At 52.4% G+C, this 27,190-nt stretch overlaps 1 protein-coding gene across 1 annotated transcript in view; it reads right to left on the bottom strand.

Annotated features, from left to right (window-relative positions):
* Positions 1-17,533, bottom strand: part of DCHS1 (dachsous cadherin-related 1) — a 44,511-nt gene extending 26,978 nt beyond the window's left edge. Inside the window, exon 1 of the mRNA XM_088537710.1 lies at positions 15,659-17,533. Coding sequence (XP_088393836.1) covers positions 15,659-17,410 — 1,752 coding nt within the window. The 5' untranslated portion in view covers positions 17,411-17,533. The remainder of the gene's footprint in view (positions 1-15,658) is intronic.
* Between the last annotated feature and the right edge of the window lie 9,657 nt (positions 17,534-27,190).

Below are 27,190 nucleotides of genomic sequence, written 5' to 3'. Positions count from 1 at the left end.
CACAGCTCCTCCCCGCAGCAGCGCAGGGGCCTCGGCTCCTGTGAGCGAGAGCGCAGGAACGCTGCACGCGCGCCAAGGAAAGGGCCCAGCTGGGGGCTGCAAACAGTTTTCCTGTGGGCCGTCCCCCCGGCTTGAACCCTGCACAGATCCTCAGAGACAGGGGAGCAGCAAAAGACAGCTCAGAGTGTGGCTGGGCCGGCAGAAGTAGATCAGGTCCAGGTGAGGCCTCCTCCCCACCAGACTTTCCTACACACTGCACCCTGGCCGGGAGGCGCTACCTGCGCTGGCCCCCTTCACGCTCCTCCCTGAACTCCCCGTCCCCATAAAGAGGAAGCAGCACCCGCAGCTCCTCCTCAGCAGCCCCACTGCCCACGGCACCCCTGCAAGGCAATGCAAGGGGGGAGATCCTGGGAGAAGCCGCCAGCCAGCACTGCATTCCCTCTACAAGGACTTCCTCCCCGTCGAGGACTTGCTCCGTGACTGCACAGCAGCTGCTGGAAGAAGCACCGTGAAACAGGATCCCCTTTTCCTGCTCCAGCTGCAGAGCACTCAGAGCCACAGGTGCCACGAGAGCGACCCAAACATGAGTGAGTGCCACAGAGCACTTGAGAAACAGGCTCCACCTGCCCCCCTTCTGCTTCCAGCCCCCTCCCTCCTGCTCCCTGTCTCTCGGTGCATCCTGCTTCCTTCCATACCAGCTCTGAGGAACGGCCTATATGCACCAGGAGCCCCCAGGCCGAGGCAGCAGGGCTCAAAGGGGCACACCAGGCCACGGCAGTGCCTGGCCTGGGTGAGTGCAGCACGGCGATGTACACGTACCTGGCACAAGCAGGGCATAGCATGCAGGCCTCAGCCTGGCTGGACTACGACAGAGCTGCACGGTTCAAACCAGAAAATCCCATCACAGGCCCCATTATCATGTTGCTGCTGTCAGCAAAGCAACAGGAGGGCAGAAAGTGAGGGATCTGATGATAAGGACCCATGGCAGCTGGAGATGTTCATTTGAGAGAATAAATCTGACCTTGCTGGCACTACTGAAACAAGGGGGAAAAAGAAAGTAGCTGGAATTGAAATAATCTCTTGCAACCAATTTGGCAAGGGAAGAGGCCATGAGAAAGTGGCATTATCTGCTTCTGGATGTGATAAATTACCTCATAAGCTGCTTCCAGCTTCATTTGCCCCTTCTTAAAAATTTGCCTCTTATTTCTAGCTTGCATTTTGCCTGACTTCAGTGACTGTCTACAGATCCCTCCTGTCTTTGTCAGATTTAAGGGGTTGGTATTTCTAGGAGCCTCCTCCCTGTTGCTGTTGGGATGGTGGTGATGGGTGCTGCAAGCCATTCTTCAGAGAAACTAAACAAAGAGGTTGCATTGTTCAGTTTCCTAAGAGGACAAGTTTCTAGACTTGAAATTATTCTTATAATTATTCTTATACTTCTCTTCTGACTCCTGAACACCAAATGGAGACGTGGCCTCTTTGGAGGTGACAGAAGAGGTCTGGTTACCTGTATTCTGGCTCTATGTTGGATATCATCCTGAGGTGATACACTTAAAGCACTACAGCTGAATTGTGTGCTGCTTATTGTGCCAGAGTTTTAACTAGTAATGTTCACAGGCATTACAGATGGAAATGCTCCTGAAGCTGTTGAGCTGCCACGGCAGCCAAAATAGGCAAATTAATAACCCCTTCCAAATGAGCTGCTTATCAGTCTCAAAGTGTTCTAAAATGCACGTCAGCTGCTTTAATGCTATGCATAGCAGCAAGCTCTTGAATAAGACATTTTCCTTTCACTCCCCTGGCCAAAGGCTCTGCTGTTCCCAGAGCAGCTCAGATGCCTCACTCCATCCTCTGGGGCTACTGTGCTAAGAAAGGTACCCACTGGAAATCCAGCTGTCTGCCACAGGAGCTAGATCAGGCTTGGGAATGGGAAAGAAGCAGATGAGCTCTCTTTGACGAGCAGTAAAACATCATCTCCCCATCTACTTGCCAGCACCCAGAGCCTCTCCAAGCAGGACTGCCCAATGGAGCTGGCAGTCTGGCCTCAGAGACAGATCTAATTGCAGAAGCAGGCAAGGCTCGTGAAGCTCCTCCACTCACACTCGCCTGGCGTGCAGTTCCCCAGCCAGCTAGCCCGCTCCCTTGTGAAGCAGGGAGAGCCCTGGACCTAATTGCTGCAAAGCTGAAATTGCCCATCAAGAATGACATCAAATCTATGATTTTAAAAATGCACTTGTCTGCAGCCATGCTGCAGTTGTGGATAGTACACAAAGTATTATTTCAGTTATTCTTACTCCATGCCTTGCCCTCTCATTCTGTATCTGCAGAACCTTCCTGGGACAACCCAGACTGCTTGCAGCCTTGCACAGAGCCCACTCAGCCAAGGGGTATACTAATGTCCCCCAGCACCGCACACCCTCCTGACCATGGCCACGTCCAGGCCCCAGCCCTTCTCCCACGTCCCACAGCAAACCTTCCCTTGTGCCCCACAGAGGCCCACTCAGGAAGGTAATAAGGAAAGAGTAGCAGGCCCTGGAATTGAAGCCAGCAGACTTCAGCCAAGGAACTTGCCAGGGAACTGGCAAGTGAGGTCTTATGGAAGGCAGCTCTGAAGGTCAAAGAAGCTCAGGAAAACTGGCAGACCTCCAGACAGCATCCTCCAAGGACCAGTGAGTCAATCTCGAAACTCAAGTAAACAAGCAGATGTATCAGGAGACCACTTTGGCTAAACAGGGGTCTTATGGCTGAGCCTCAAGGCAAGATGGCAGCATGCAGGAGATGGAAGCAGAGAGGATCTACAACGGATTAATTTAGAAACATTGTCCAGACATACAGGCAAGGTGTCAGGAAAGTCAAAGTGAGGCTGAGACTTGCAAGGAAAAAACATCAAGAGCAATCAGAAGAGCTTCTGCCACTGCACTGTTAGTAAAAGGCTAAATAAGAAAAATGTGAGCCCTTTGCTGAAAGGGATGGCTGACTTAGCACCAGCAGACACAGGTAAGGCTGCGACACTCAAGGCCTTCTTTGCCTCAGCCTTCACCAAGACCTCCCAGGCCCCTGTGCTTAGGGAAGGAGTTCAAGGACTAGCACTACTGGCTGGGGATGATGACTGAGCCAGATATTACTTGAGAAAACTTAACACATATGAGTCCACAGGACTCAACAGATGCGCCCATGGGTGCTGACTCTACCAAACTTCTAGGGCTACTCTTTAAAGGGTTGTGGAGATCAGGGGAGATCCCTGACAGCAAGACAGTCGTCGTTACACTCCACATGAAGACCTCAAGCAGCCTGCCAATGCCCACATGGAGGTTATGGGGGAGACAGAGCCAGGTTCTTCACAGTGGTGCATGGCAGCAGGGCGAGACATCGGCTATAGGAACCAGAGAGGTTCAGACAGGATACTGGGAAAAGTTTTCTCCGTTTAGGAGCAGGCCAACATTAAAGCAGGTTGCCCACAGAGACTGCCAAGCTTCCATCCTTGGCGGTTTTCACAACACAACTGAATAGTCGTGAGCTATTATCTACTGTAAAGGCTGTACAGAGCTTTATGCTGATATTCTACAGCCACTGTTTGGTTCCTTATCCAATGTTCACCATAATCTTGTGCTATATAGTTCCTCATCTAGAACAGGGTAAGGTCCATGTCCTAGGCCTCACAACTAGTTCTGCAGCCCTCTCACTGCATGATTAACAAGGATTCTGTGACTGTTACTGGAACTCTCCCAAATGCCTTCCATTTGCCCAGCCCCCATAGGCACAGAGGGTCCTTACAGCAAAATCTATGTCTCCCAGACACCTAACTATAGCCTTTGCAAACAAGCATGATTCAGTAGATGACATTGACCAAACCTGCCTATGCCTAAGCTTGCACATGCTTATTAACCCTCCCTCCAGTATCCCCTGAAGGCTCTTTCTCCCTTGTAGCACTGCCTTGGTTTTACCAATGCCTTAGGCTCAACCTGAGTCTATTTCCAGCACCTCCAGAACTTCCTTTTTGTCTACCCCAAGGGCTGACTTGGGTCTTTCCTAGCTCCAGCACATCCAGCATCCATGTCTCATTCCTCACAGCACAACTGTTGTCCACTCATGGGTCACAGCAAGGGTAAAACCTCCCTGTATTGGCACAAGGGGAGAGTTACCCTGTGGGATGTAGCCAAGGAGTTAAAAAATACTGCCAGGGAAAGAGAAAGAAACAGGAACCCCCTTCCCAAGGGCTGTGGGAGACCCATTATGTTTGGCTTGGAACAAGTTTATATGAGGCAAAGATGCAGAATTTAATTCCAAGCCCATATCTGTCGCCAGACCCTGACACGTTAGGAGCTGTCAGACCTACATTACAGGGCTTGCAAGGGCCACAGCCACCCCTTTGCCAGAGAACACCAAGATCTGGCTACTCTGTAAGGGAAGGCAGGCGACAGGGGTGCAGGCAGGGCCCGCAGCCAATAGCTGTAGACTCACAGCGTCTGACCATAGCAGGTAACAGGGTCCCCGCAGTCCCCGAGAGAGTAAGCAATGAAACAGACCCTGGGTCCATCCAGGGAATCTAGACAGGAGCAAAAAGAGACAAGACCATAGAAAAGGCTTCAACATGCACCTGAGCGATCCACACAGGAGACAGGCTACCTACAAGACCAGCTGGAGAGCCTTTCAGGAACAGAGCTGGAAATGGGTACACTGACAACATCACTAAGACCAAGGACTGAGGACCCAAGCCAGAGCTTAAATGGAGCCTTTGACCTATGGGCAGAGGGGAATGGCTGGGGGGGGTCACAGATGAGACTGATTATGGCCATGAAGGGCTTTTAATGCCCTCAGCCCTGACACCCTCACCCACCTGCCTCTTTCAAGAGGGTGTTTGTTTCAGATAGGCATCTTGCACTGCTCTCTAGCAGGTACCACCCAGGCTCTTCTGCAAGCTAACCACAGGACAGCAGTGGTTAGCAGCCTCAATCCTAGTTCAGACTTGAGTCCTAACAAGATAAATGGGCAATTTTAAGGCTTATGTGGAAACAGGCTGCACATGTGATGTTTGCTGTTTCCTCCTGTCATAAGATAATGGAAATAAGAGAATATAAGAGAACATCTTCAAAAACACAATGTGCTCAGCATTAAGCAAGAGCTGGACTGTGAAGGAAAATCTGAGGGAAGGGAATTATGATTCTGCTGCTGAACAAGGGAAACGAGTATGAAGAGTGACGGGAAGCCAAGGAGGATACAGCCCTTTGATACAAAGGGCCATCCTGGGCATCCCAGCACATCAGCAACCCAGTGCAGGAATTAGGCATCATGGAGGTCCAACAGGAGACCAGGGGAGTGGAAATGGAGCTCAAGGCCAGAAACCAACAACATCCCTTGGGCAAAAGATGCTTTTCATTGCAGGCTTCAAAGCCTGAATGTTCAACACACACAGTTGCTACTGAGTGTTGCACCCATGCCCCAGAACACAATGGGGGCAAGAGGATAAAGGCACTCAAATGCTAACAGCTCTTTAGTGGACAGTAAGACCTTAGATGATAGCCCAGCAGACGCCTTCTTCATGGGGAAGCCCTGCACATCTACAGAAGTTGCCCTGGGTGAAGGAACAGAGTGCAAGTTTGCTGATGATACAAAACTGGGAGGAGTGACAGATACACTGGAGGGCTGTGCTGTCATTGAGAGGGGCCTTGAGAGGCTGGAGACACAGGCAGAGAGGAACCTCATAAAAAAACAACAGAGGGAAGCACAAAGTACTGCACTTAGAGAAAAATAACTCTATGCACCAGGACAGGCTGGGGGTGACTTGCTAGAAAGCAGCTCTGCAGAGAAGGACCTGGACATCCTCGAAGACAAGGTGACCATGAGCCAGCGATGTGCCCTGGTCTCCTAGGGTACCTTAGGCAGAGCGTTGCCAGCAGGTCAAGGGAGGAAATCCCCCTCTCTGCTCAACCCTGGTGAGGCCAAATCTGCAGTGCTGTGTCCAGTGCTGGTCTGTCCAGGGCAGGAGGGACATGGAGCTACTAGAGCGAGACCAGCATGGGGGAAAAGAAGATGATTAGGGGACATGAACAGCTCTCGTATTAAAGGCTGAAATAACAAGGTGTGTTTAGCCTGGAGAAGAGAAGGCTGGGACAGGGGGAATCTTATCAGTGTATACAATACCTTAAGGAAGGGTGTCAAGAGGACAGCGCCAGACTCTTTTCAGCAGTGTCCAGCAATGGAATAAGAGGCAACAGACATAAACTGAAGCACAGGAAGTTCCACCTGAATTTGAGGAGAAACTTTGTGAATGTGAGAGTGACAGAAAGGGGAGACAAGGTTGCGCAGAGAGGTTGTGGAGTCTCCTCTAGAGATATTCAAAACCCATCTGGATGTGATCCTGTGCAGTGTGTTCTAGGTGATTCTGCTTGAACAGGGAGTGTTGGACTGGATGATCTCCAAAGGGCCCTGCCAACTTTAATTAATTTGTGAAGCTGTGTGTGACTGCTGCAGAAGGTCCTGGTGACTCTTGCCTTCATTGCAGGGGTTGTTCAATCCCCCCTTTCCCTGTTAGAGGGATCACTTATTTTTTGCAGGGACTGGGATTCCTGAAGAGGCTTGTGTGATGGGTCACTGACAAGGGAGCATGTTTGCAAATGCGGGAAATCTTCCACCTGCCAGCATTTGCTTGAGGCCACATCCACGAATCTTTCAGCCTTTCAGGTCTCACAGCCGATACACAATGTGTTTACCACCCTCCCTATGCCCAGCAACTCAAAACCATTGTTAACGAAGGCTGCAGCACCAACCCTATCTTGAAGAAGTGCTGAAAGGCAGGTGGCTGCTCTCAGCATTTTGTTGCACTTGTAAGAGGCCACAGTACGTGGCCAGTCTGGGTGATAAGGGTCATGAGAAAAGCCAGGTAAACAGGCTGGAGTCCTAGTTACTCAAATGTGGGATCTGTCCACACTACTGCTATATTAAGGGCACTCTGATTAAAAATTCACTGTCTAATTCCATTTTGTTGCTTTGAAATCTCCTGAGATATCATTATTGCCAAAGTAGGACACTGCCGCCCATCCCCTGAGATAGTCTGGCGTTTGCAGAAAAGGTGCAAAGGTCAGCTGACAAGAGCTGAAGACGGGCTGTGAAGTGGCCTGAGCAATTCTTTGGGGGAAAAAAATGAAAGAAAAAGAGAGAGAGAGAAACTAAGAACTGAGATAAAATAGCCTGCACAACAAAAGGTCAGGAAGATTGAAAACACAATCCTATCGGTGTAGACTATTACAACTTTGGAGAAGTTTCCTCCTGATGGAATATGCAGCCTGAAAATAGAACCAGTTTGTGATGTTCCAGACCATACTCTGATTTCCACCTGGAAGGCTCTAAGGCCATTCAGACAGGATGGCCAGGCAGCTCACTGATGATCCATGGTGATGTAGCTGCTGCAAACAGCAGTGAGCCCTAGGCCAGCATCACAGTTCCGTATGTGGCATGTGTGGAGAACAAACATTCAGATACATGGGGTGAAATTCACCATGACCAGCTTTAGACAACCACACTACTGCAATCATAGTGCAAGCATCTGCTTCTGAATCAAACATCCTGGGTCCTCTACAGACTAGAATGGAGAGAAATGGGCACGTGAGCTATTTGACACACGGCTCTAGTCCAGAAGGAGATGCCCACATGGGAATGTCCACCATTTATGTGGAGAGGCACCATTGATGCATGAGAAACACCAAGGACTGACAACTAAGGGATGGGGGAAATTGCCTTCAAGGACATGTTTGGTGCTAGGTCTGTAGCCTGCTCTAGCAACACGTTCAGAAAACCATGCATGATCTCTGCTAAAGATTACGAACACACTCAGGGACTCCATGTTCCTACCTTCATTGAGGAAAATGATGTTGATGCCAACTTTGATGTTAAGGTTGGCATCTGTATCAATGATGTCAGTGGTATCAGATCCCTTCCTAATATCACTTTCTCTGTGGGAGCCAGAAGCAAAGGTGATGTGTGCCCAGAATTTACACTGGGACCATTCTCTCCAGGACCTCTATAAGCTATCACACATAGCCCCAGAATGTGGCATTTTATCTCCACATTCTGCATACTACAATCCTCAGGAATGAGCTAAAAACACTACAGTTGTGTCTACTACTGAATAAAACCAAATAGAGTCTGTTCCCTGACCCTGTGGCCAAATGACCTTGAATGGTGGCGTTGGCATTGCAGTGGTCAGGCCCTTCTGAAACCAGACAGAGTCAAGACAGGAGCTGTAAGTGGAACAGCATAGACAAGCAAGGGTCCAGTGCTCAAACCCGGATCCTCTTTTGTATGGCAACATAAGTATCTCTTATTGGCACCAATCCTTACAAGGAGAGTCAATTCATTGCCAATTAATGGTGGCTTAGAGTCTGCAGGCTTCCAAACATACCAACTGCCCATAGGCTCAGGAACTACACTTGAGCCCACACCTGAGCCTTCAGTCTTTGCCTGAGCTGCACTGCAGGTGTGTCTGGTCCAGCCTTGTCCACTGCCCTCATGGGGTGCTGACTGGCTTGTTCAAATGGATCTTGGACCTACTCTGTAGCCTTGTCTCTGATGTCATCTCCTGCTGTCCCTGAAAGGACATTCTGGATGGATCCTGGACCTGATTTATCCCCTCATCCTGTCTAGGGCTGTTGATGGAGCTTGTCACTGTCCCCCAGCCCTGCTCAAGTGTAGTGGCACAAAATCCTGTTCAGGGAGAGCACAGGCCTACCCAAGCTGGGTCACCCTTGACTCCTAGCTTGCACTCCCTCACAAACCGACCCTGCTCTTGTTGGCAGGATGCTGCTGCAAGCAGCATAATGTGCAGAGGGTAACAGGGGCAATACATAGGAGCATGGGGAAGAGCAACTGGTCAGTAGAACAGGCAAAGAATACTCCATCCCTGGAATGTCCATCCCAGACAGGCTTCTCTTCAGATCAAAGCACCTGCAGTGTGGCTCCCCTAGGAGGAGATTTGCCTTATCTTCCCAGTGAAGGAGTCGGTTGCTAGAGTTGACATCTTAGTAGGGAACATTCTCTGGAGCACCCAGTGCCAGACGGAGCCTCAGTGTTGTGAGACATCAGCAAGATCTTCCCACACTCTCCAGCTTATGACCAAGGACTATTATCCCAGTCAGGAAAAGGGACAGCAAGAGGGAAGAGGTTCTGTTACAGCGGCTCTGAAGTAAGTCTCCCAAGACCTAGGGAACGAGGTAACCACTAGACCATCCTGCTCCATTCTCAACGATGCTCAATCATGGTGCCATCATTCTTTGCACAGAACAACTGACCCCATATGCTCTAGAAAAAGTCATTTTTTTCCCTCCTCACAGTTTCCACTATTTTTATAGTCAGTGTTTGTGTGTTTCCCTGTGACTTGAATGCTGAATCCCTCTGCACACAACAGGCAACATCTCAGGCCTAAGAGCTGTATGAAGGAAAGGTAACTTGCTCCTGCAGAGGCAGAAAGGACTCCTTACCAATAACCCGGAGCACCAGCGTCAGAGCAGGGGCTGCCACAGTATGTGCGGTGCTCCCTTGCCAAGACATGCACAGGGGCATGAGGCTTGCAGAGACTGCTCTACACTCACAAACACATTCAGACTTAGGGAGGTAATGCTAAAAATGCTACTGACCTCCAACCAAAGACCCTGCTGAGCCTCCAGCCTGCCCCTTCAGTTCCAATCCTGCTGGGAAAGGCGCTGTGCATAGCCAGCCCTGTATGCAGCACTGGCAGTCTTGCACAGCAGTGTCTGCCTCTGCCCCTTCCTCCCACAGCACTGAGGTTTGGCAGGAGACCTTCCTCATTGCCATGCAGCCACTGCAGCTGGGCCCAAGGGCACCTCGCAGAACTGCTGTGGCTGAAGTAGAGCAGAAGCGAATGGCAGAGAGCAGCAGCAAAGTATCTTGAGGATATGGAGAAAGGAGACACAGCAAAAATTGCAAGGAGCTCTGAATGTGAAGGAGGGAGGGTGGGCACTGGGCACACATGTCCCTCCTCAGTGCAGGGAGAAGTGGGAGGACAGAGACAAGCTCTCAAGTTCTTAAGACCTTGTCATTTTGCCCCCTGCTCCCAGTCTCTGGCAGGGTAGGAGGGAGAAGGGAAGCACCCCCAGGCTCTTCGGTCTCCTAGGGCAGATGGACAGAGAAACAAAGCCCCATACTGGAGCTCTCACCTACATCACCCATAGGAGTCAAAGTTTCTTCCTGCAGACCCATCCGGAAGGCTACATCAGAGACCCCAACCATCACCCTCTCGACTCTGTGGCTGTGCCAGGCACTTTCTCTACACAGACCAGAGTGTGGGAAAGGACGGTGAGCTTCCCACAGCTTGGGGCTCTGCTCCCCAGCTATCCTCTCCATCTCCAGCGAGAGCAGTTGCAGGCAAGGAGCTCATCTGGAGCCCTGCCCCGGCTGGATCTCTGCGACGCACATGTTACACTGCGGCTTTGGCAAACATCTGGCTCTGGGCTCCCGCCCCTAGGAGTGACGGCTCTTGGTGGGAGAGGAGAGGAGGCTGGCGCCAGCGTGGTCAACGATCCCACGCATGGCTCCCTTCGCCTGAGTGCGTGCCAGGCGTCCTGCCTTCCCCAGCCCTGGCATGGCTGCTGACCAGCTCAAAGCAACCGGGAGTGGCCGTGGCTGCTATTTCAGGAGCGGTCGTGGCCCCCAGGCTGTGTGTCAGCCTCCAGCCCGCCTGGGCCCTGAGGGAGGCGCCGGGTCAGCACTCAGCCCCCAAAACCATCCCGCACGCGTGGCAGAGCAAGGGTCAGGCCCTGGGGCGGCAGGGAGCACTGCCCGGGGGAGCGTCCGCACGGCTCCGGCAGGGCTGGCAAGGATGTGGGACAGGGACTCGCAGCCTGGGTGCAGGGCTCAGGTCCCGGCACAGCAATGCGCCTGGAATAGGGGCAGCCTGGTGTTCCAGTCCATCTTTGCGAGCCAGAGAAGGGCATGGGTGCCCCAAGGAGCAAGGAGGCGAGTAGTCTGCACACGGACGCAGGCAGGAGGGTGAGGCTGTACCCTGGAGGAGGCCACCAGCTGCCACCAGAGCCTGGGCTAGTGGCACCCTGCCACCCACCCAGAGTCCAGGCCACGGCAGCAGTGAGGCCCAGGCAGGCAAGGCGCGAGGGATGCGCCAACCCCCCATGGAGGGGAGACCAGCGCTTCGGCAGGAGCCGGAAGGCACCAGAGATTCTGCGGAGAAGGGGGCCAAGCAGGACACAGAGGCCAGGCCGCCACAGTGCAAGGTGCTGCTGGCCTTGAACAAGGCAGCAGTGGTACAGGGAGGTGATGGAGTCCAGCCACATGTGCAGGGGGCCGTAATGGCAGCAGGAATCCAGTCTGGCGAGGTGCTCCAACACCACAGAGTGGGTCTGAGAGGCCGGAGGGGCTGGGGCTTGCAGGACGAGGGCAGATGGAGAGGCCAGGCAGATGTTGGACCACCCAGGGGAGACCAGCACAAAGGGGGCAGCCTGGGGGCAGAAGGGCCGGGTGCTGGAGCAAGGACAGCAGCTGGCAGAGCCAAGGGGCTGGGGAGAGCCTCTGGGTTGGGAAGGAGAGCCACGCATGGCAGGACCTGGGGGCTTGCAGGGCTCAGGGGCTCTCAGGCCTGGACTTGAGGAGACAGCACACAGGTGTGGGGCAGAAGGAGCAGGGCTGTGAGCACGGTTTTGGGGAGCAAGGGGCATTCTGTGGGCTGGGGCACGAAGCACTGGGAGGGAAGGGGTCGCAGAGAGGGGGCTGGGATGCAGCGGAGGAAGGAGGGAGACATCGAGGAGGCTGGGGCTGGGGGAGGAGCGGAGCACGGGGGAGAGGAACGCGAGGGGCTGGGGCCTCTCGGCTGCAGTGGAAAAGCTGCTGCAGCTCCAGGGGAAATGCTACTTGAATTAATCATGGCGCTGGCTGCTGTGCCAAGCCCAGGAGGAGGCTGCTGGCAGCGCAAGGAAATAACTTTCACAGGAATTTGGAACAAGCACAGCTCTTCTGGCGGTAACAGCAGCGCTCGCCTCCCCCACAATCTCCCCATGTACCAGCATCTCCCCCATATCCCTGCTCTCCATGTACCCCCAGGCACCCCTGTGTTGCGGCCTGCCCTCCCTGAAGCATGAGGCGCTCTCTCCCTTCCAGCAAGCTCCCAGGCATCTCCTCATCCTGCCTCAAGAAGCTTTTCTTCTCTTTTCTGAGGAGGGGGAGACCTGGTTTATGTCATACAAAGATCTGAAAAGAGGTTAATGCTAAATCCCTCATCCCAGCAATGTCCTCCCCACCTCCAGCCACTCTTGAGTGGCAAAGACAGAGACCTTGATCATGCCTTGTCCCCACGCACAGCTGCCCCCAGGTCCTCCCACAGCTACCCTTCCAGCATCACCCTGCGCCAGGATCATCCCCAGAGGCTGCCAAGGAAGTGCATGAGCATGGCCAGCCCCACCAAATCACAAATCCGTACTCAGACTTAAGAACTCCCAAGACTTGTCCTCAAAACTGCAAGACGAAGAAATATGCCATTTGGCATGTTCCTGGTCAGCTTTTGTTTTTTGATGTTTTCCTTCCCCAGCAATTATGTTTATGTATATGGTCGCAATGCAGATATATAAGCCCTGGCTCCAAGAACATTAACATTGGATCTATGCAACAATCAATAACCCACCATCTAATCACACCCACACTTCTGTCAAATCTGCTGGTTCTCACAACATGGAGTTTATGCAGCTCTGTGCTTTATGCTGGCTGCCAGGGGCCAGACAATACTCAGTTTAGTTTGAAAAGTTAGAAAGACAATATCTAACCATGCACACAGTTTGGTGTTACAAAATCAATCCAATATAATGTCTAAAACAAATCTGAGCCATCAGGGTGAATTTACACCAGAACTGTGCTTCACATCATATCACCACAGCACTTGAATAAGGTATAAGGAGCCCTAACACTTCTACATCATCCCCATGGCCACAAAGAGAAACAAAGAGTGAGAGAAATAACCAGTGAGTGACTTTCTCCCATTCTGCTTTCCGCTTCTGTGATGTCCACTGGCTCCTTCTGCTCCTTCTCTGCTGGTGTTCCCCTCTTATTGCAGGCTTGAACTGCAAGTTCCCTATTTTCTCTGCTTCATGCCTGTACAGGGTCCGCTACTGTGGGACCTGGCCCATTATAAACACAAGTAAGAAGTAAAGAGGTGGTGAGATTTTTTCCTACAGTGCTCAGGAGCTCCGGCCAGCAACCTGCTCTGTTCATGTACAGAGCACAAAGACTGATGGCAGCAGGGATGGCGAGGAGCAGGGGACACACAGTCCCACATCAAGACCCTCGAGCACCACCCAAGCTTCTTGTTTGCCTAGCTTTCCATCCTGCCCATGGAGAGTAGATGTCATCATCAGAAAACAACCCTGGTCCTCTCAAGGCCTGTAGCTTAGAAATGCTGATGGAGGATCAAAGCACTGCTGTGACCTCAAAGCTGCCCTGTATCTGGCATCAGGTACTGGTGGTGCCGCCCGTGGCCTAGTCTCTCGTGAGCAGTGCATGGGGTTGGCATCCCAGGATGACAGACAGGGTCAGGCACACCAAGTGCACACGGGGCGGGAGGCAGCACCTACAATGTGGTGAACCCCTGGGACGAAGGCTGGCTGGTGGTCACCAGGGCCCCAGCATCTCCTCAGCGTGGGGATGCTGCAGCGCAAGGCGCTGAGCGGGGCTGCCTGGGCCACAGCTCCGCGGCCCTGCAGTTCCTGCCCCGGCTCTACCCGGCGCTCCAGCCTGGCTTGCGCCGGCGGCGGCCCGGTGCCGAGCCGGCAGCCTAGCCAGCCTCCTTTCCCATCCTCTCACGTTTCCCGGCGCAGAGGAAGCAGCAGCAGATGTGCGAGCTGTTTGCTTTGTGCCGAGGCCACGCGGGAGTTACCTGCACTCAGCCCAGACACGCCGCTTCCAAACGAAACATGCGGCCCGAGCCAAGACCATCGAATCTGGCCAAAGCTCTAGCCGCTGCAGGCCACTCGGCCAGCACCTCCTGTCCGGCGCAGAGCGGAGCGGGCCTGGTCCCCACGCCTCGGCAGCCCTCGGCCCATCCGCACAGCCACGCGCCGCTGGCCCCGCCGCAGCGCCTGCAGCGCCCGGCCCCTCGCAGCTCCCTCCCGCCTGCCCCACTGCGCTGCGGCCAGCAGCCCAGCCGCCATCTCCGATTGCATTTCCAGAGCGCCTCCCTCACAGCAGCCGGCACCGAGCAGGAAGGCATGGAGAGCGGGAGAGAGGCCTCCCTTCGGGGGCTCGGAAGCCAAGCGCAGCCGCCCCAGCAGTGCCTGGGCCTGCAGCTCCCCAGCCCCAGCCTGACCCCTCCCCATCTCTGTCCCCACCCTCCGTCCTGTCCTCACCTCCCTCTCCAGCCCTGAGGGATATTTTCCTGTGCAGATGTGCCCTCCACCACCCAAATCTTCCTCCTCACCTCCCACCATGAACCACCCCACCCCATCACATAGCTGCCCCATCCCAAACATGCCCCTGCCCCACACTCCTTTCCCATTGTGCCTGTCTTTGCCCCCCCACACCCTATACCCCCATCCCTTACATCCATCCACTGCAGGGCCCCATCCACCTCATACCTGCCTGTCCCCACACTCCCCACCCAGCAGTGCCCCTGACAGCACACTCATCAATTTGCTCTTCTCCTCACCTGCACTTCTTCCTTCTGGCCCATTTGGAGGCCCCTTCTCCTGGCCTGCCATGGGGCAAGCACTCGTCCTGCCTCATCTTACAGGGCCCAGAGCTTGTGTTTCCCCACCCCCTCCTCCTGGCACCACAACCACCACTCATTACCCAGCTTCACAGTCCCAAATGACCAGCCCAGAGTCCCGCAACTCCCATCTTCACAGACTCTCACCCTGATCAATGAGTTGGACACTGACTTGGTTGGCAGTGCCCTGCACTGCTTCCACACTGCCAGCCTTCTGCCAGCCCCATGCACCACATATCCCCTTTGGTTACCTTTGAAAAAAACAAGGACTCTCCAAATGAAATGCACCACATTTGGCATTGCTGGCACAGCTGGAGGTCCACAGAGCTTGCCAGAGGGGCAGCGCCTCTCCAAGCCTCACCCATTCTCTTTCACTATAGGAAGACTGATGCAGCACATAATATCACAAAACTGCTGCTGCCAAGGTAATATAACAATACCAACCATGTGTAATTAATGCTAATATTCACAACTAGCCTTACAAACACTGATGAACTTAATTTCATGATCTCAAAGGGAGAGGGGAGGAGTTAGCAGCCTGGCTAGCAGTGGTTCTCTGGAGACTGGCTCTTGAGTCCCATTTCCAGTATCTTGGCCTGCAAAGCAGCTCCACACTTGTGTGAGCAATGCCTAGCACAGTGGGGCCCCAGTTTCAGCTGTGGTCAACACATTGCTTGGCACAAAGGAGGTGTGCCTGTAGTACCAGTGATATCACTCAGTGCTCACCTGCACTGGTGCTCACATGCAGAACGCTGACAGCAGAGCTCTGGCCCCTCTCCCAACTTGCACTGGGCAGAAGAAGATTCCAGAAGATTCTGGCATTCCTGCTGCAATCATTGCCCAGCTAAGCCCTGGAAGCTGCACCTCAAACATGTCCTTCAGTGGCTTCCCCACTCCAGCCCTCCCACAGGATAGTCCTCCCTGAGCTCCTCTGGCAGTTGTACCCACCTGTAGAAAGCAGGTCCCAGTGGGGATGTTCTCCTTCAGGGACACATTGTAGAAGTTACTCTTGAACACTGGCTCATTGTCATTGACATCCTGCAGAGCCACATGCACCACAGCTGAGGAAGAGAGGGCAGGGGTTCCCCTGTCCATGGCCAGCACTGTCAGCTGGGGCTGAGGATCCTTCTCATAATCCAGTGGGGCAGCAGTAGTAATGATACCTGTGGCTGGGTCAATGGCAAACCAGCTGGAGTGGGTGTCACGGTCATGTACAATACTGTAACGCACTTCCCCATTAGGACCCTGGTCCTTGTCACGAGCTGTCACCTGCAGTACAAAGCTGCCCGGATACACAACCTCAGGAATGCTCTGTTTGTATTCCTGCTGGTCAAAGAGTGGAGGATTGTCATTAATATCCATCACTTGCAGCACAAAGGCTGATTCTGCCCGGAGCGGTGGTGTTCCTGAGTCAGTGGCTGTCACCCGCAAATCATAGGAGTCTCTTTCTTCCCGATCCAGAAGTTGGTCTACACAGATCAGGTAAATGATGTTGTCCTTGGTAGTAAGGGCAAACTTGCCATCCCCTCCCTCCAGGGTGACATTGACATTGGAGTACTCACCATAGTCTGGGTCTGAAACAGAGATGCGTGCCACATACTGGCCTGGCTGGGCTCCCTCAGAGATCTGAGGAGACCCATCTTCACTGAGGAAGATGATGGTCATGGTGGGCTGGTTGTCATTGTAGTCACGTACATGAATGGTGACAAAGGCTGTGGTGATCTCAGGATGGACAGCCTTATCCCGTGCCTGCACCACTAGCTCATGCACCTTCCTTACTTCGTAGTCTAGACCCTTGTTGAGCTTGATGACTCCAGTCCGGGAGTCAATGGTGAAGTACTGGTCAGGATCGCTCTGCCGACGGTTGATCTCATAAACCACATCCCCATTGTCACCTTCATCTGCATCAGAGGCAAAGACTTGTAGTATGCTACTGCCAGGCTTCAGGTTCTCTGAAATGAGTGTATGATAGCGGCTCTGGTTGAAGGTAGGAGCATTGTCATTTATGTCCTGGATAGACACATCCAGTGTCATCTGAGTGCTCCGAGGAGGAGAGCCACCATCATAGGCTTCCAGCACTAGAGAATATGATGAACGGTTCTCCCTATCCAAGATGTTGCTGACTACCAGGTCCAAATACAGGATCCCATTAGGTCCTCGACGTGTTTCCAGGCGGAAGGCCTGCCCCACATTCTCTCCCTTAATCACATAGCCTTGGGTATTGAGCAGGCCACTGTCAGCATCAAAGGCTGGGTCCAATGGGAACCTACTTCCTATAGGTGTATGCTCTGGGATTTGGAAAGTGCTGTGCTGTTTGGGAAAGGCTGGAGCATGGTCGTTGATGTCATTAACTTGGATGTTCACTTCTACTGTGATGCCCTCTGGGGTAACAGCAATGAAGCTGTATCGGTCTCGGGTTTCTCGGTCCAAGACACGGGCTGTTTTGATGATACCTGTGTTCTCATCTATCTCCAGATCAGTGGTAACACCACTGCCCTCCTGTGCTGAGATAAAATACATGTAGGCAGTGGTGCCAGGAGGCAGGCCAGCACTGATGTCCCCAATGATGGTGCCAGCTGGCTGCTCCTCGTCTATTTGTAGATCCAAGGTGCCCAGGACAGCAGAGCCCTTTCCTGCTCTCAGCCCACTCAGAATTAGCACCTCCAGCAGAATCACGGCTGATCCCTTCATCTGCTCCATTGCTAGTGGCTTGTAGAACAGAAAGTGGTTCAGGCTTCTTTGCAGTGTGTTCTTTAATCCTGCAAAGAATGCAGATCAGAGGAGGATGGTTAAAAGTGAGCAGCAAAGGAAGGACAGAAAAAAAAAAAAAAAAAAAACATGGGGACAGAAAGCCTGCCAGGTTCCCATTGCCTGATTGCACTATATCACCTACTCCTCACAAGGAACCAAGGTGAAAGTGAGTTAGAGCAAAGTGTGCCCATAAGGAAAGCCTGGGACAGTAGCACCTAAAGGAGGATGAGTTGAGCACACCTTAATCAGTGAGCTGAGATTACTGGCTGATATAGTACTCTCATAGCCCAATTGTTCTTCTCCATCACTACCCTCACGTCTTAATGCTGCTGGCAGCTCTGGAGCTCGCTGCCCTAGAGCAGAGGGTTCCCATGCCTCTAGTAGCCAAATGTTTCCTGTAAGGCTCAGAGCAGCTGTCTGCAAGACTGCCGAGAGCTTTGAACAAGCAGCAGCCTAGCACCTCTCCACCCTGAAAGAAATTGTCTCAGACTGGGAGTCAGCCCAACAAGTGACACCCGTTGAAACCCCCCAGTAGCATGTCTTTCAGGACCACAGGGATCTAGCTGCCAAAAACATAAGTGGAAATCTGGTTTTCCTGGGAGGGGGCAGCAGAGCTCGAGCAGGCTTACACCCCACGGCCCGTAAATCACAATGTCTCTATTGGTAGCGATGTACCCACAGCTGGGAATACCCAGGCTAAAACCCCACCCTCCCAGGGCTCATTGTTTGGCCTGGCACCGAGATCTGTGGATGCCCCAAGCTGGTACCATGGAGGGTGGTGGCAGGGGAGCAGGAACGCAGCAACTCGCTCTGAACTGCCAGCTGCTTTGGCTCCTTCCTGGTCCCACACCCTCCCTCGCTCACTCTCCTCCTTTGTCTCCTTCTCGCTGCTCCGCTGCTCCGTGCTCCTCCTGGCTCCTTCACTCCATTTCCCCCTGCCGTAGCTTCTTTTCACTGCAGCAGTGGGGGAGGGAGGAGCAGGGAGGAGCAGCTCCCTGCAGCAACACCACCATCGGACATGATGGACACCCTCCCGGGGCCCAAGGGCTGCCAGCCCCAGGGCTCTGCGCACCCTCAGAGCCAGAGCAGCTCAGCAGCCAAGGAGCTTGCAGAACACACCAGCCCCAGCGCTGCTTTTAGCCCCCAGTAAACAAGGCTTAGTGGTCTGCAGGGATGGCGGCAGCATGAGCTCACACTTGGACTCTCTTGAAAGCATTTGCTGCTGGTCCCATAACCACACTCAGGAGCTGCTCATGTCAGACATGGGATGGCAGGAACCTCCCTGTCTTGGAGGGCAGAGATGTCTCCCATTGCCTAGTTTAGGGACTAACAATGGCAGCCCTTGGTCTAAAGAACCCTAGAGCAGCATTAACCCTTTCCGGGAGACATTTCTGGGTTCTGTTTCCCAATTCAGAACAGCTGTTTAGGGTGGACATTGGCCAGTGGAAATCCCAGGTTAGCGACAGGAAGAACAATCCTAAAGAAGTGTTTCCTACATGCAAAGAAATGTTTATTTACTTCCATGAGCTATAGGAACTAGAAGCGTACATACACACCCAGTGCCTGAGGACTAAGGCAAGAAGCTTCTCTCGCTATTCCTACACCAAGCACACCTGAACTCTGAATGTCTCTCAGGAGCAGAAGTCGAGAGATACTCATATCTCCATGGCCACTAGCTGGGGATTTGCACTAACTTGGTGGACCTGGACAGGTCAATCTCTTTTTCTGTTGGAGTTAGTTTGGCTCCCACTGCTGAAGTGGTGACACATGCATACAGAGCATGCAGTGCTGGGCAAATGGGGTCCAGGTCTGCTTCTGTGATGAAACCAATCCTAACTGTGATCCCCCCGCTCAGGCACACTGCATGAAGGCACAGTGCACAGAGCTTTAAGCCTTGCCAGCCACGTAGACCAAAACCCAGGGAAAAGAGTGCAGGCAAAAGAAAAGGAGGGCCCAAAAAACAGTAAAGGGTCAAAGCTTCCTGTGACAATCTCAATGGTTCAGGGGACAACATGAAGCTGAGGGGTTGTGAGCAGTGTCTGCCACAGATCAGGGAGTGGATATGAGAGGAAAAAAAAAAAAGGAGGAAGCTGATGGCAGAGTAGCGGGAGTGTTGTGGGCTGCTTGGGGGAAGGAAGGAAAATGGCAGATTGAACCTGGGAAGCAAGAAGAACAGGTGAGACCACTGGACAACCTCAGGAATGGATACCAGGCTTTTGGATTGTGGAATTGGTGTTAAGTCTGCCTAAACCTCTCCCTTTCCATCCTGCCTGGATGCAAGAAGCTAGACACCTCTTGGGTAAGAGATCTGGCTGCCAGATTGCACCCATGTGGGATGGGCAGAAGGCCATCCGTGGTGCTAGCAGCCCTCTGATCCTATGAGCTTTGCAGGCTTAAGTCGGTGGGGAAGACAGCAGTGACCTCAGTGGATGCAGAGTCACCAAATCTGAGCAGCTGCTTCCAATTAGCAGATAGCTCAGCACAGGGGCTGGCGCGGCTGGTCCAGGCCCAGCCTGTGTAATGTGAGCCAGACTGCCCTGCTCCCCCTCTGTCCCTCCCACCCCTGGGCACTGAGCTCCCTAGTAACAAATGGCAGCAGAAGCCTTGTCAGAAAATTGTCACTATGAGAAACTGACCTAGGGTCCAGAGCCATAGCAAGGAGTCTAATGGGAAAGGCAGATAAAATGGGGTGGCCTGACATAAACAAAAGAGTCTCCTATCCCGGGGCTAACAGACCAGGAATCCAGGAGAGCCAGGCTTATGCTTAGGAGAGAAGCCACATTTAGCAAATACGAGAAGGAATTATGGAAGGAGCACTAGAAGCCTTCCTGCCTGCCTGGTGCTAGCACTTCCCACCCTCCTACCTCATGTCAGCCATACTGGCCGCAGTGAAGAACCTGGAAAGATGGCACCCACTGTGCATGCCACAACCAGATGTCAGAGCCATTGCTACACAAAAGCCCCATCAAAGCTACAGATGCCACTGATGCAGCACCCAGAGCCTCACATGAGAGGCCATGACTCATATATAATGATGTTTTTGAGACACCAGTTCAGTTCAAGAAGGATGAAGAAGCCTATTTCAGCCTTGCTGAGCTCCAGTTGCTGTCCTGGAACATATCCTTCTCTTCCGCCTTCACAGAGGTTTCTCCTCTTCAAAGAGTTTTGGAATATCTGTCCTTCAAGCCAGGTTCATCTCGGTCCTGCCTTCAGTACATCCCTACATGAATCACTCACTTTCAAACTCTACTTAGTCTGGCAAGATCTACAACCCTCTCCTGGCCTCCTGTCCCTCCTAGCAGCACTGACCTGGCTCCCAGGACCAGCACCTCAATGTCGTCCCCTCTGTCTCCCAGCCTGTCCACAGCCTCCTTTTCCTCCAGTGTCAGCCCCAAGCAGTGCCTTGGGTCATGCTCTCATGAGGGCATGGTCAAGCTTCACTGTATCCCTGTGCATCCCAATTCTGTGCCTGGCCAAAGATTCCTGCAGGCTGCCTTGTCTCTGAAAACACTCCCCCCATCACAAAAAGAAAGAAGCACCAACAAAAGTTCTTCACTATCCAGTCCCCAACACTTGGATCCAACAGCAATTCATTGTGGTGCCACCCCCACCACCCTGGGTGCCCATCAGAGAGGTCACCCCTGCTCTCTGTCCCTCCGGGCTCTGTCCCTCAGGACTCAGCATTTGGGACTCCCTGGCCATCGAGGCCCTTCTTCGGACGGGCTGCGGGGGGTGGGGGGGAGGGGAGTCCGCCCAGACACCCCAGCGGCTGCAGAACTCCCGTGCTCGGAGCTCCCTGTCCCTCGGGCTCCATAGACGACGGGGCCCCCTGGACACCGGCGCTCCCTCGTCCTGCGCTCAGCTCCTGTCCCGGCCCTTCCCGGGGGCCCCGCCAGCCCCGGCCCCGCGCCGGAGCGCTGCCAGCCCCCGCCGAGCCCCGCTGGGGCACAGCCCCTGCCTGCGCCCTGCAGCCTCGCCGAGCGCCGCCCCGCCCGGCGGAGCCCTTCACCCCGCTCCAAACCCCGGTGGTGCCGCGGGAGAGGCCGGCCCGGTCCGTAGCCCTGCGGCGCCGCGGGCGCCCTCCCTCGCCGCCCCCCTCGCCTCCCGCCTCATTGTCTGTGCGGCGGAGTCAGAACAAAGCGCCTGGACCCGGCTCGGCCCGGTCCGGCGCGGCCGCCGCGCGGCGCTCGGGACAGCGGCGTCCGCGGGCCGATTCCCGCGCTACCACTTACACAGTGCGTCCCGCGGGGTCCGGCCCGGCGAGGTGTCCCGCAGCCGCCCGCAGCCGCTCCGCTCTCCCGGCGCTCCGCGCCGGCGGCCGCTCCGGTACGCCGGGCTCTCCGGCACCCGCGGTGACCTGCGGCGTGCTCCGGTGCCGCGGCCGCCCCGGTATCCGGCCCCCCGGTGCCGCGGCCGCCGCGCACAGAGATCGGCGGCGAGCAGCGGCTCGGCGCTGGCTCCGCGCGGAGGCTCCTGCTGAAACCCGACCCAGCGCCGCCCTCAGCCCCCCTCTCCCCCCGCCGCCCCCATCCCCGCCCCGCCACCGGGGCGCGCCGCCGAAGCGTGGCCGTGGGCTGGGGTCCGGGCCGGGCCAGGTCCAGGGCTGGGGACTGGGTCCGGGCCTGGGGTCCGGGACCGTGCGGCGAGGTGCGGGGCCCCAAGACTCTGGATATAAGCGGCGAGGTGGGGGCTGACGCAGCCGAGGGACGCAGGCAGCGATGGAGCAGAGGCACCCCGCGCCTGAGGCCGGGGTAGAGGGAGCGAGCAGCAAACAGTGCAGTGCTGGCACAGGACCAGACAAGGAGCACAATGAGCAGGAGGAGACCAGGGTGGCATGTGGGGGTCATGGTGCAGATGGATGCGGAGGCACAGCCTAGCTCTGCTCTCTGCCAGAGCCCAGACATGCCTCCACACACTCTGGGGCTCTGCTATGGGCCTGGAAGGTATGAGTCCATGCTGCCACCATTCAAGCGATTGGGGCCCACCAGTACTTGTCCATGCTGCCAGCCACGCAATGACAGGTGCCCATGAGTGTATACTAGGAAACAAAACAGGACAATGGCCCATGACTCTCTGGACTGGTTCATTAATGACCGGCTCCCTGACTCAGCTTGACCAATTGATTTTCTCCAAAACCTCTACACCAGAGGAGCCAGAGCATGGCAGCTTGGGTGTGTCTGTTGGGGACCATGCAGTGCTGGGACCAATATCAGTTATTGAGTCTCTTATTTCTCAACAGAGACATAGCCACTGACTCCTGGCTGTGACATCTTATTGCTAAGATCATGTATCCTAAATCACACAGTTTGGTCTGCTCCATTAGGAAATTCCTGAGGTTCCCTCCATCAGTGACTACTAACTCAAAGAGAGCCCAGGAGCTTTGACCAACAGACCAATTTAAAAGACTGAATCCTCCAAGATTTAGAAGAGGGAATCCTCCAGCTCTGCAGAGAAAGACCTGGGTGTCATGGTGGACGACAAGTTCACCATGAGGCAGCAGTGTGCCCTCGTGGCCAAGAAGGCCAATGGGATTCTGGGGTGCACTAAGAGCATCTCCAGCAGGTCGAGAGAGGTGATCCTGCCCCTCTACTCAGCCCTGGTGAGGCCACATCTGGAGTATTGTGTCCAGTTCTGGGCTCCACAGGACAAGAGGGATGTGGAGCTGCTGGAGAGAGTCCAGCGCAGGGCTACGAGGATGATCAGGGGCCCGGAACATCTGCCCTGTGAGGAGAGGCTGAGGGAGCTGGGCCTGTTCAGCCTGGAGAAGAGAAGGCTGAGAGGGGACTTGAGCAGAGGAAATGGCCACAAACAGAAGCACCAAAAGTTCCACAGGAACTTAAGGAAAAAATTCTTAATAGTGAGGGTGCCAGAGCACGGGAACAGATTGCCCAGAGAGGTTGTGGAGTCTCCTTCTCAGAAGATCTTCAAACCCGCTTGGACGCAGTCCTGTGCCACGTGCTCTAGGTGACCCTGCGTGTGCGGGGGGTTGGACTAGATGACCTCTAGACATCCCTTCCAACCTTAAACATTCTATGATTCTATGATCACATGAGGGTAGTGGACCTGAGCAACAACTTGCCACAGAGTGCTGTGGATGCTCAAAGTTTACCTCAGCTCAAGGGGTGCCTGGATGAATTTACAGAAGAGAAATATTCTGAGGCTTCCTGAATACGGTGGAACCATCTCCAGCCCAGAAAGCTTGTGAGTCACAAACAGTTGGACAGGATTGGAGTCAGGGTGTGCTTAGGCAATACGATGTATGTGCTGCTATGTTTTTCCATATCTTCCTGTGCATCCATTGTAGCTGCTGTTGGAGACCAGTCCTGGGCTACGGGGAGTCTTGAGATAACTCCCAGCAACCATCTTTATGGTCTGGTGGATGTCCCCAAACCCCTCACTTTTAATAAGGAGATTTTTTAGCTTTGATTTAGCCATCATGTCCTCTTTGTTTTGGGAGTTTTTTGGTTTTTTTTTTCAGACCTTATTCCCTCCCAGATGTTTTCAGAAACAGCAGCAAGCTCTTCTTTTAGCCACTCTACTTCTAAATTAAGCAAATCACATGCTTTTACTTTTGTCTCATGAGCAGCTATCTACTGCTGCTATTATCCTCATTGGTCTTCCACTGCTATTATCCTTCCATTGGTCTTATGTTTTCTAATTTAAACTGATCTGTCTTCAACATAAGGGATCATAATTCCCACAGTATTCTCATGATGTGCCATTTGTGCCTTATAGGAAAGCACAAAGGCAGCCTTCCTTTTTCTCTCTTGGAAGTCTCTTGGTCACTGTACTCAGGGATGACACTCACTTTTTCATAGTTGCATCATCTTGCTATTTTACATACAACTCACACACAGGTCCTCTTTCTTTCTTGTGGTTTCTAAGGCACTTCTTCTTGCACATTGCTAAGACTGAGATCCAAAAATTGATCTTGGCATATGCCATCCATTGGTTTCTAATAGCTTGGTATTTGTGGTATTATTGGTCTGTGTGCAAACATAGTAACTTTCACCTTGTATTAGATCAATCAAATCCATGACACTGAAGATCCTGAAAGAGCCAGTGGATTTGAGTGTGTGGCTGCTGGCTGTCATATATGAAAAATGATGCCATTTGGAGACGTCTTTGATGACTGGAAAAAAAAAAGACTAACAGTTTTAACACCTTTAAGAAAGGCAAGAGGAACTCAAAGACCTGTCACCTCGTCAGCATCATCTCTGTACCTGGAAAGCTTGTGGAACACGTTCTCCTGTGAAATGTGCTAGTCTGGCATGATTTGGCACTTATTTGCCATTTATTGTCATGTCTTCAAATGTTTATCCTCTCTGAACCCTATATGCAACTATGAGAAATCTACATTTGCCCATATTCCTCACTTTAGTTTCCCTTTTTCAGAATATGTGATGTTTGTTATTCTTCAACTCCAGTTTATTAAACCTCTCAAAACTGCAATTTATACATGAATACTACCTGTATTTAGAGATGGAAATTATCTGATCCCTTTTGAACTCTTAGTAAAATCTAATTCAATAGATATTCTTGGAACCCCTTGGCAAGGAATGCTTCATCACCCATAATATACTTGGACCTCTAGAGAGATATCGACAATGGTTCTGACACACAGTACATCAAGATGGCCAGAGGAGAGAATGGAGGTCTACCTATGTCGCGGAAGAGGAACCAAGACACAGAAACAGGAACAGAAATACGTTATTCAATAATCCTGGGCTGAAGGTGACCAGTAGCTGTTAAAGTGGGGACAGGATTGCAAGGCTCCTAGCTTTGACATGCCTTTTGAACAAAATTTGAAGCTGATTGAGTTATTGGTATTAATGAGTGCTTTGGGTAACTTCAGAGATTAAACTAAATTAGGAGCTAGTGCAATATGGCAAATTGGTTTCAGCAGTGACTCTGATCGTACATCACAGGATCCACATTCCCAACCCAGATGTGATTTTGCATGTTTCCACCTTCTTCAATAGCAGGGGGGAGTGGTCTGGCAGCCCTGCACCTTCCTGTTAGATGGCATCTTGTTCCTGAAGTGGTAGGAATGATCTGGCAGATATCCCAGTAGGACTGAGTCAGTTGTTCAGAAGCTTCCCACTCTCTCAGGATGGGGTATGGCTCAGAAGTCCCAAACAGGAAATCCTTCTAGGATGTGCTTAGGCCCTGATTCCCGGATGTTCACAGCAAGCAAAGGTTTTTGAGCCTTTGAGAACGGAGGTTAAAAATAAAAGAAACCTGCTAGGAATGTATGTGGCCAGGAGGTGTGGCGGTAGAAGCAGCTGTCCCAAACACAGGAATAAGCTTTCAGGTGAGATCCAAAGTCAGACTGCCATTTGAAACCCAAGAAATATTGAGAGTCACAAGGTCATCCCACCTGGCAAGCAGAGCTGGTATCTTAGCTTTGCAGCTCTACACTTTTGGTCAGAGGAAAGTGCTGCTAGCAGGCAGGATATAGCCCAACTGGCTGGCTTTTAACCTTACAGCAGGTGAGTCCTTCTGCATCTTCTGCTTGGCTGGATGGACACAGAACTCCTCCTATACAAAGTACTTGCAACTCTCCATTATATTTCCATGCCAGTGGTTATGGTCATGAGTAGCCTGCAGCCCCACATCCCTGGGCTGCCTGTGACAGATTGTTTTGGGATACAGCAGTGAAAAATTCATGGTTTCTGATAATTTGAATACAAGACTGTTCATAATCTTGGAAATTTGATGAGGCTCTGGCAGTTCTGTAGTCAATTGGATTGAGCAGTGATTTCAGCATCACAATAAGGCTGTGTGATGCTTGCAGTAAAGATGCTCAGCCATTGCATTTCCTGGTATCACATATTTCTCATGGCAATTCTCACAGTCTATTTCCAAGGACTTTATCCAGTCTTTAATGCCCTGAACAGTTTGTTGACAATTTTGCCTCCTCTTTTAAAGAACTTAACTAGCACAGAAAAACTTGTGAAGTAATTGGTTTTACAATGTAGCTTTGTCCTACCTCCTTGTCTTGAACTTATATCATGCTTTGAACTTATATCATGTATCTTGCAGGCTCTGAGTCCCATCGCTCATCGTTTTATGTGACCCAGTCATTTGGACTTGTCCCCCGTTCTGCTAGTTCCTTGTTTTCCCAGCTAGCAGGTCACTTGTAATTCAACATAGGACTTCTCAAATAGCTCATTTGGCTCATTATTATTGAAGCTATAGCACAACCTAAAAGTTAAGACTTCAAATCCAGCAATAAGACCATTCATATCTAGAGGACAAAATAACAATAAATGAAGAAAGATACAACAAAGAACATGGAATGGAAAGACTAGAAGTGAGACAGTAGTGATTATTCTTTGCAGATGTTCTTAAAAACAGCATTGAACAGACACATTTTAAACAGCCGGAAAAAATGTCAGGCTATCAAACTGCTTCTTTCCCATACCTCAGAGAGGTTTTAGTTGAACTCAGAACCCCATCGTGCTCAGCAGATGTATGCCTAACTAATTCTTAAAGCCTTTCCATAACAGAAACTATATAAGCCTGCCAGTCAATCTATTCAATGATAAATTTTCTTTGCTGTAATCTAAGTCTATTATTTCTTGTCCTAGCCATTACAAATACTGGAAATAGATTATTGGCTTTGCAACTGTCTCTTACAAACCAAGACTGTTATCGCATCTCCTCACTCTTCTTTAAGCCAAGCTACCCCAGAGCATTTAATTTTTCAATATGGTATTTTCTCAG

The sequence above is a fragment of the Tinamus guttatus genome, unplaced genomic scaffold (genome assembly GCF_059628265.1).
Source record: "Tinamus guttatus ecotype Peru unplaced genomic scaffold, ASM5962826v1 Tinamus_guttatus_pri_ptg000857l, whole genome shotgun sequence".
NCBI classification, from domain to species: Eukaryota; Metazoa; Chordata; class Aves; order Tinamiformes; family Tinamidae; genus Tinamus; species Tinamus guttatus.
This window is presented reverse-complemented; position numbering and strand designations above follow the sequence as displayed.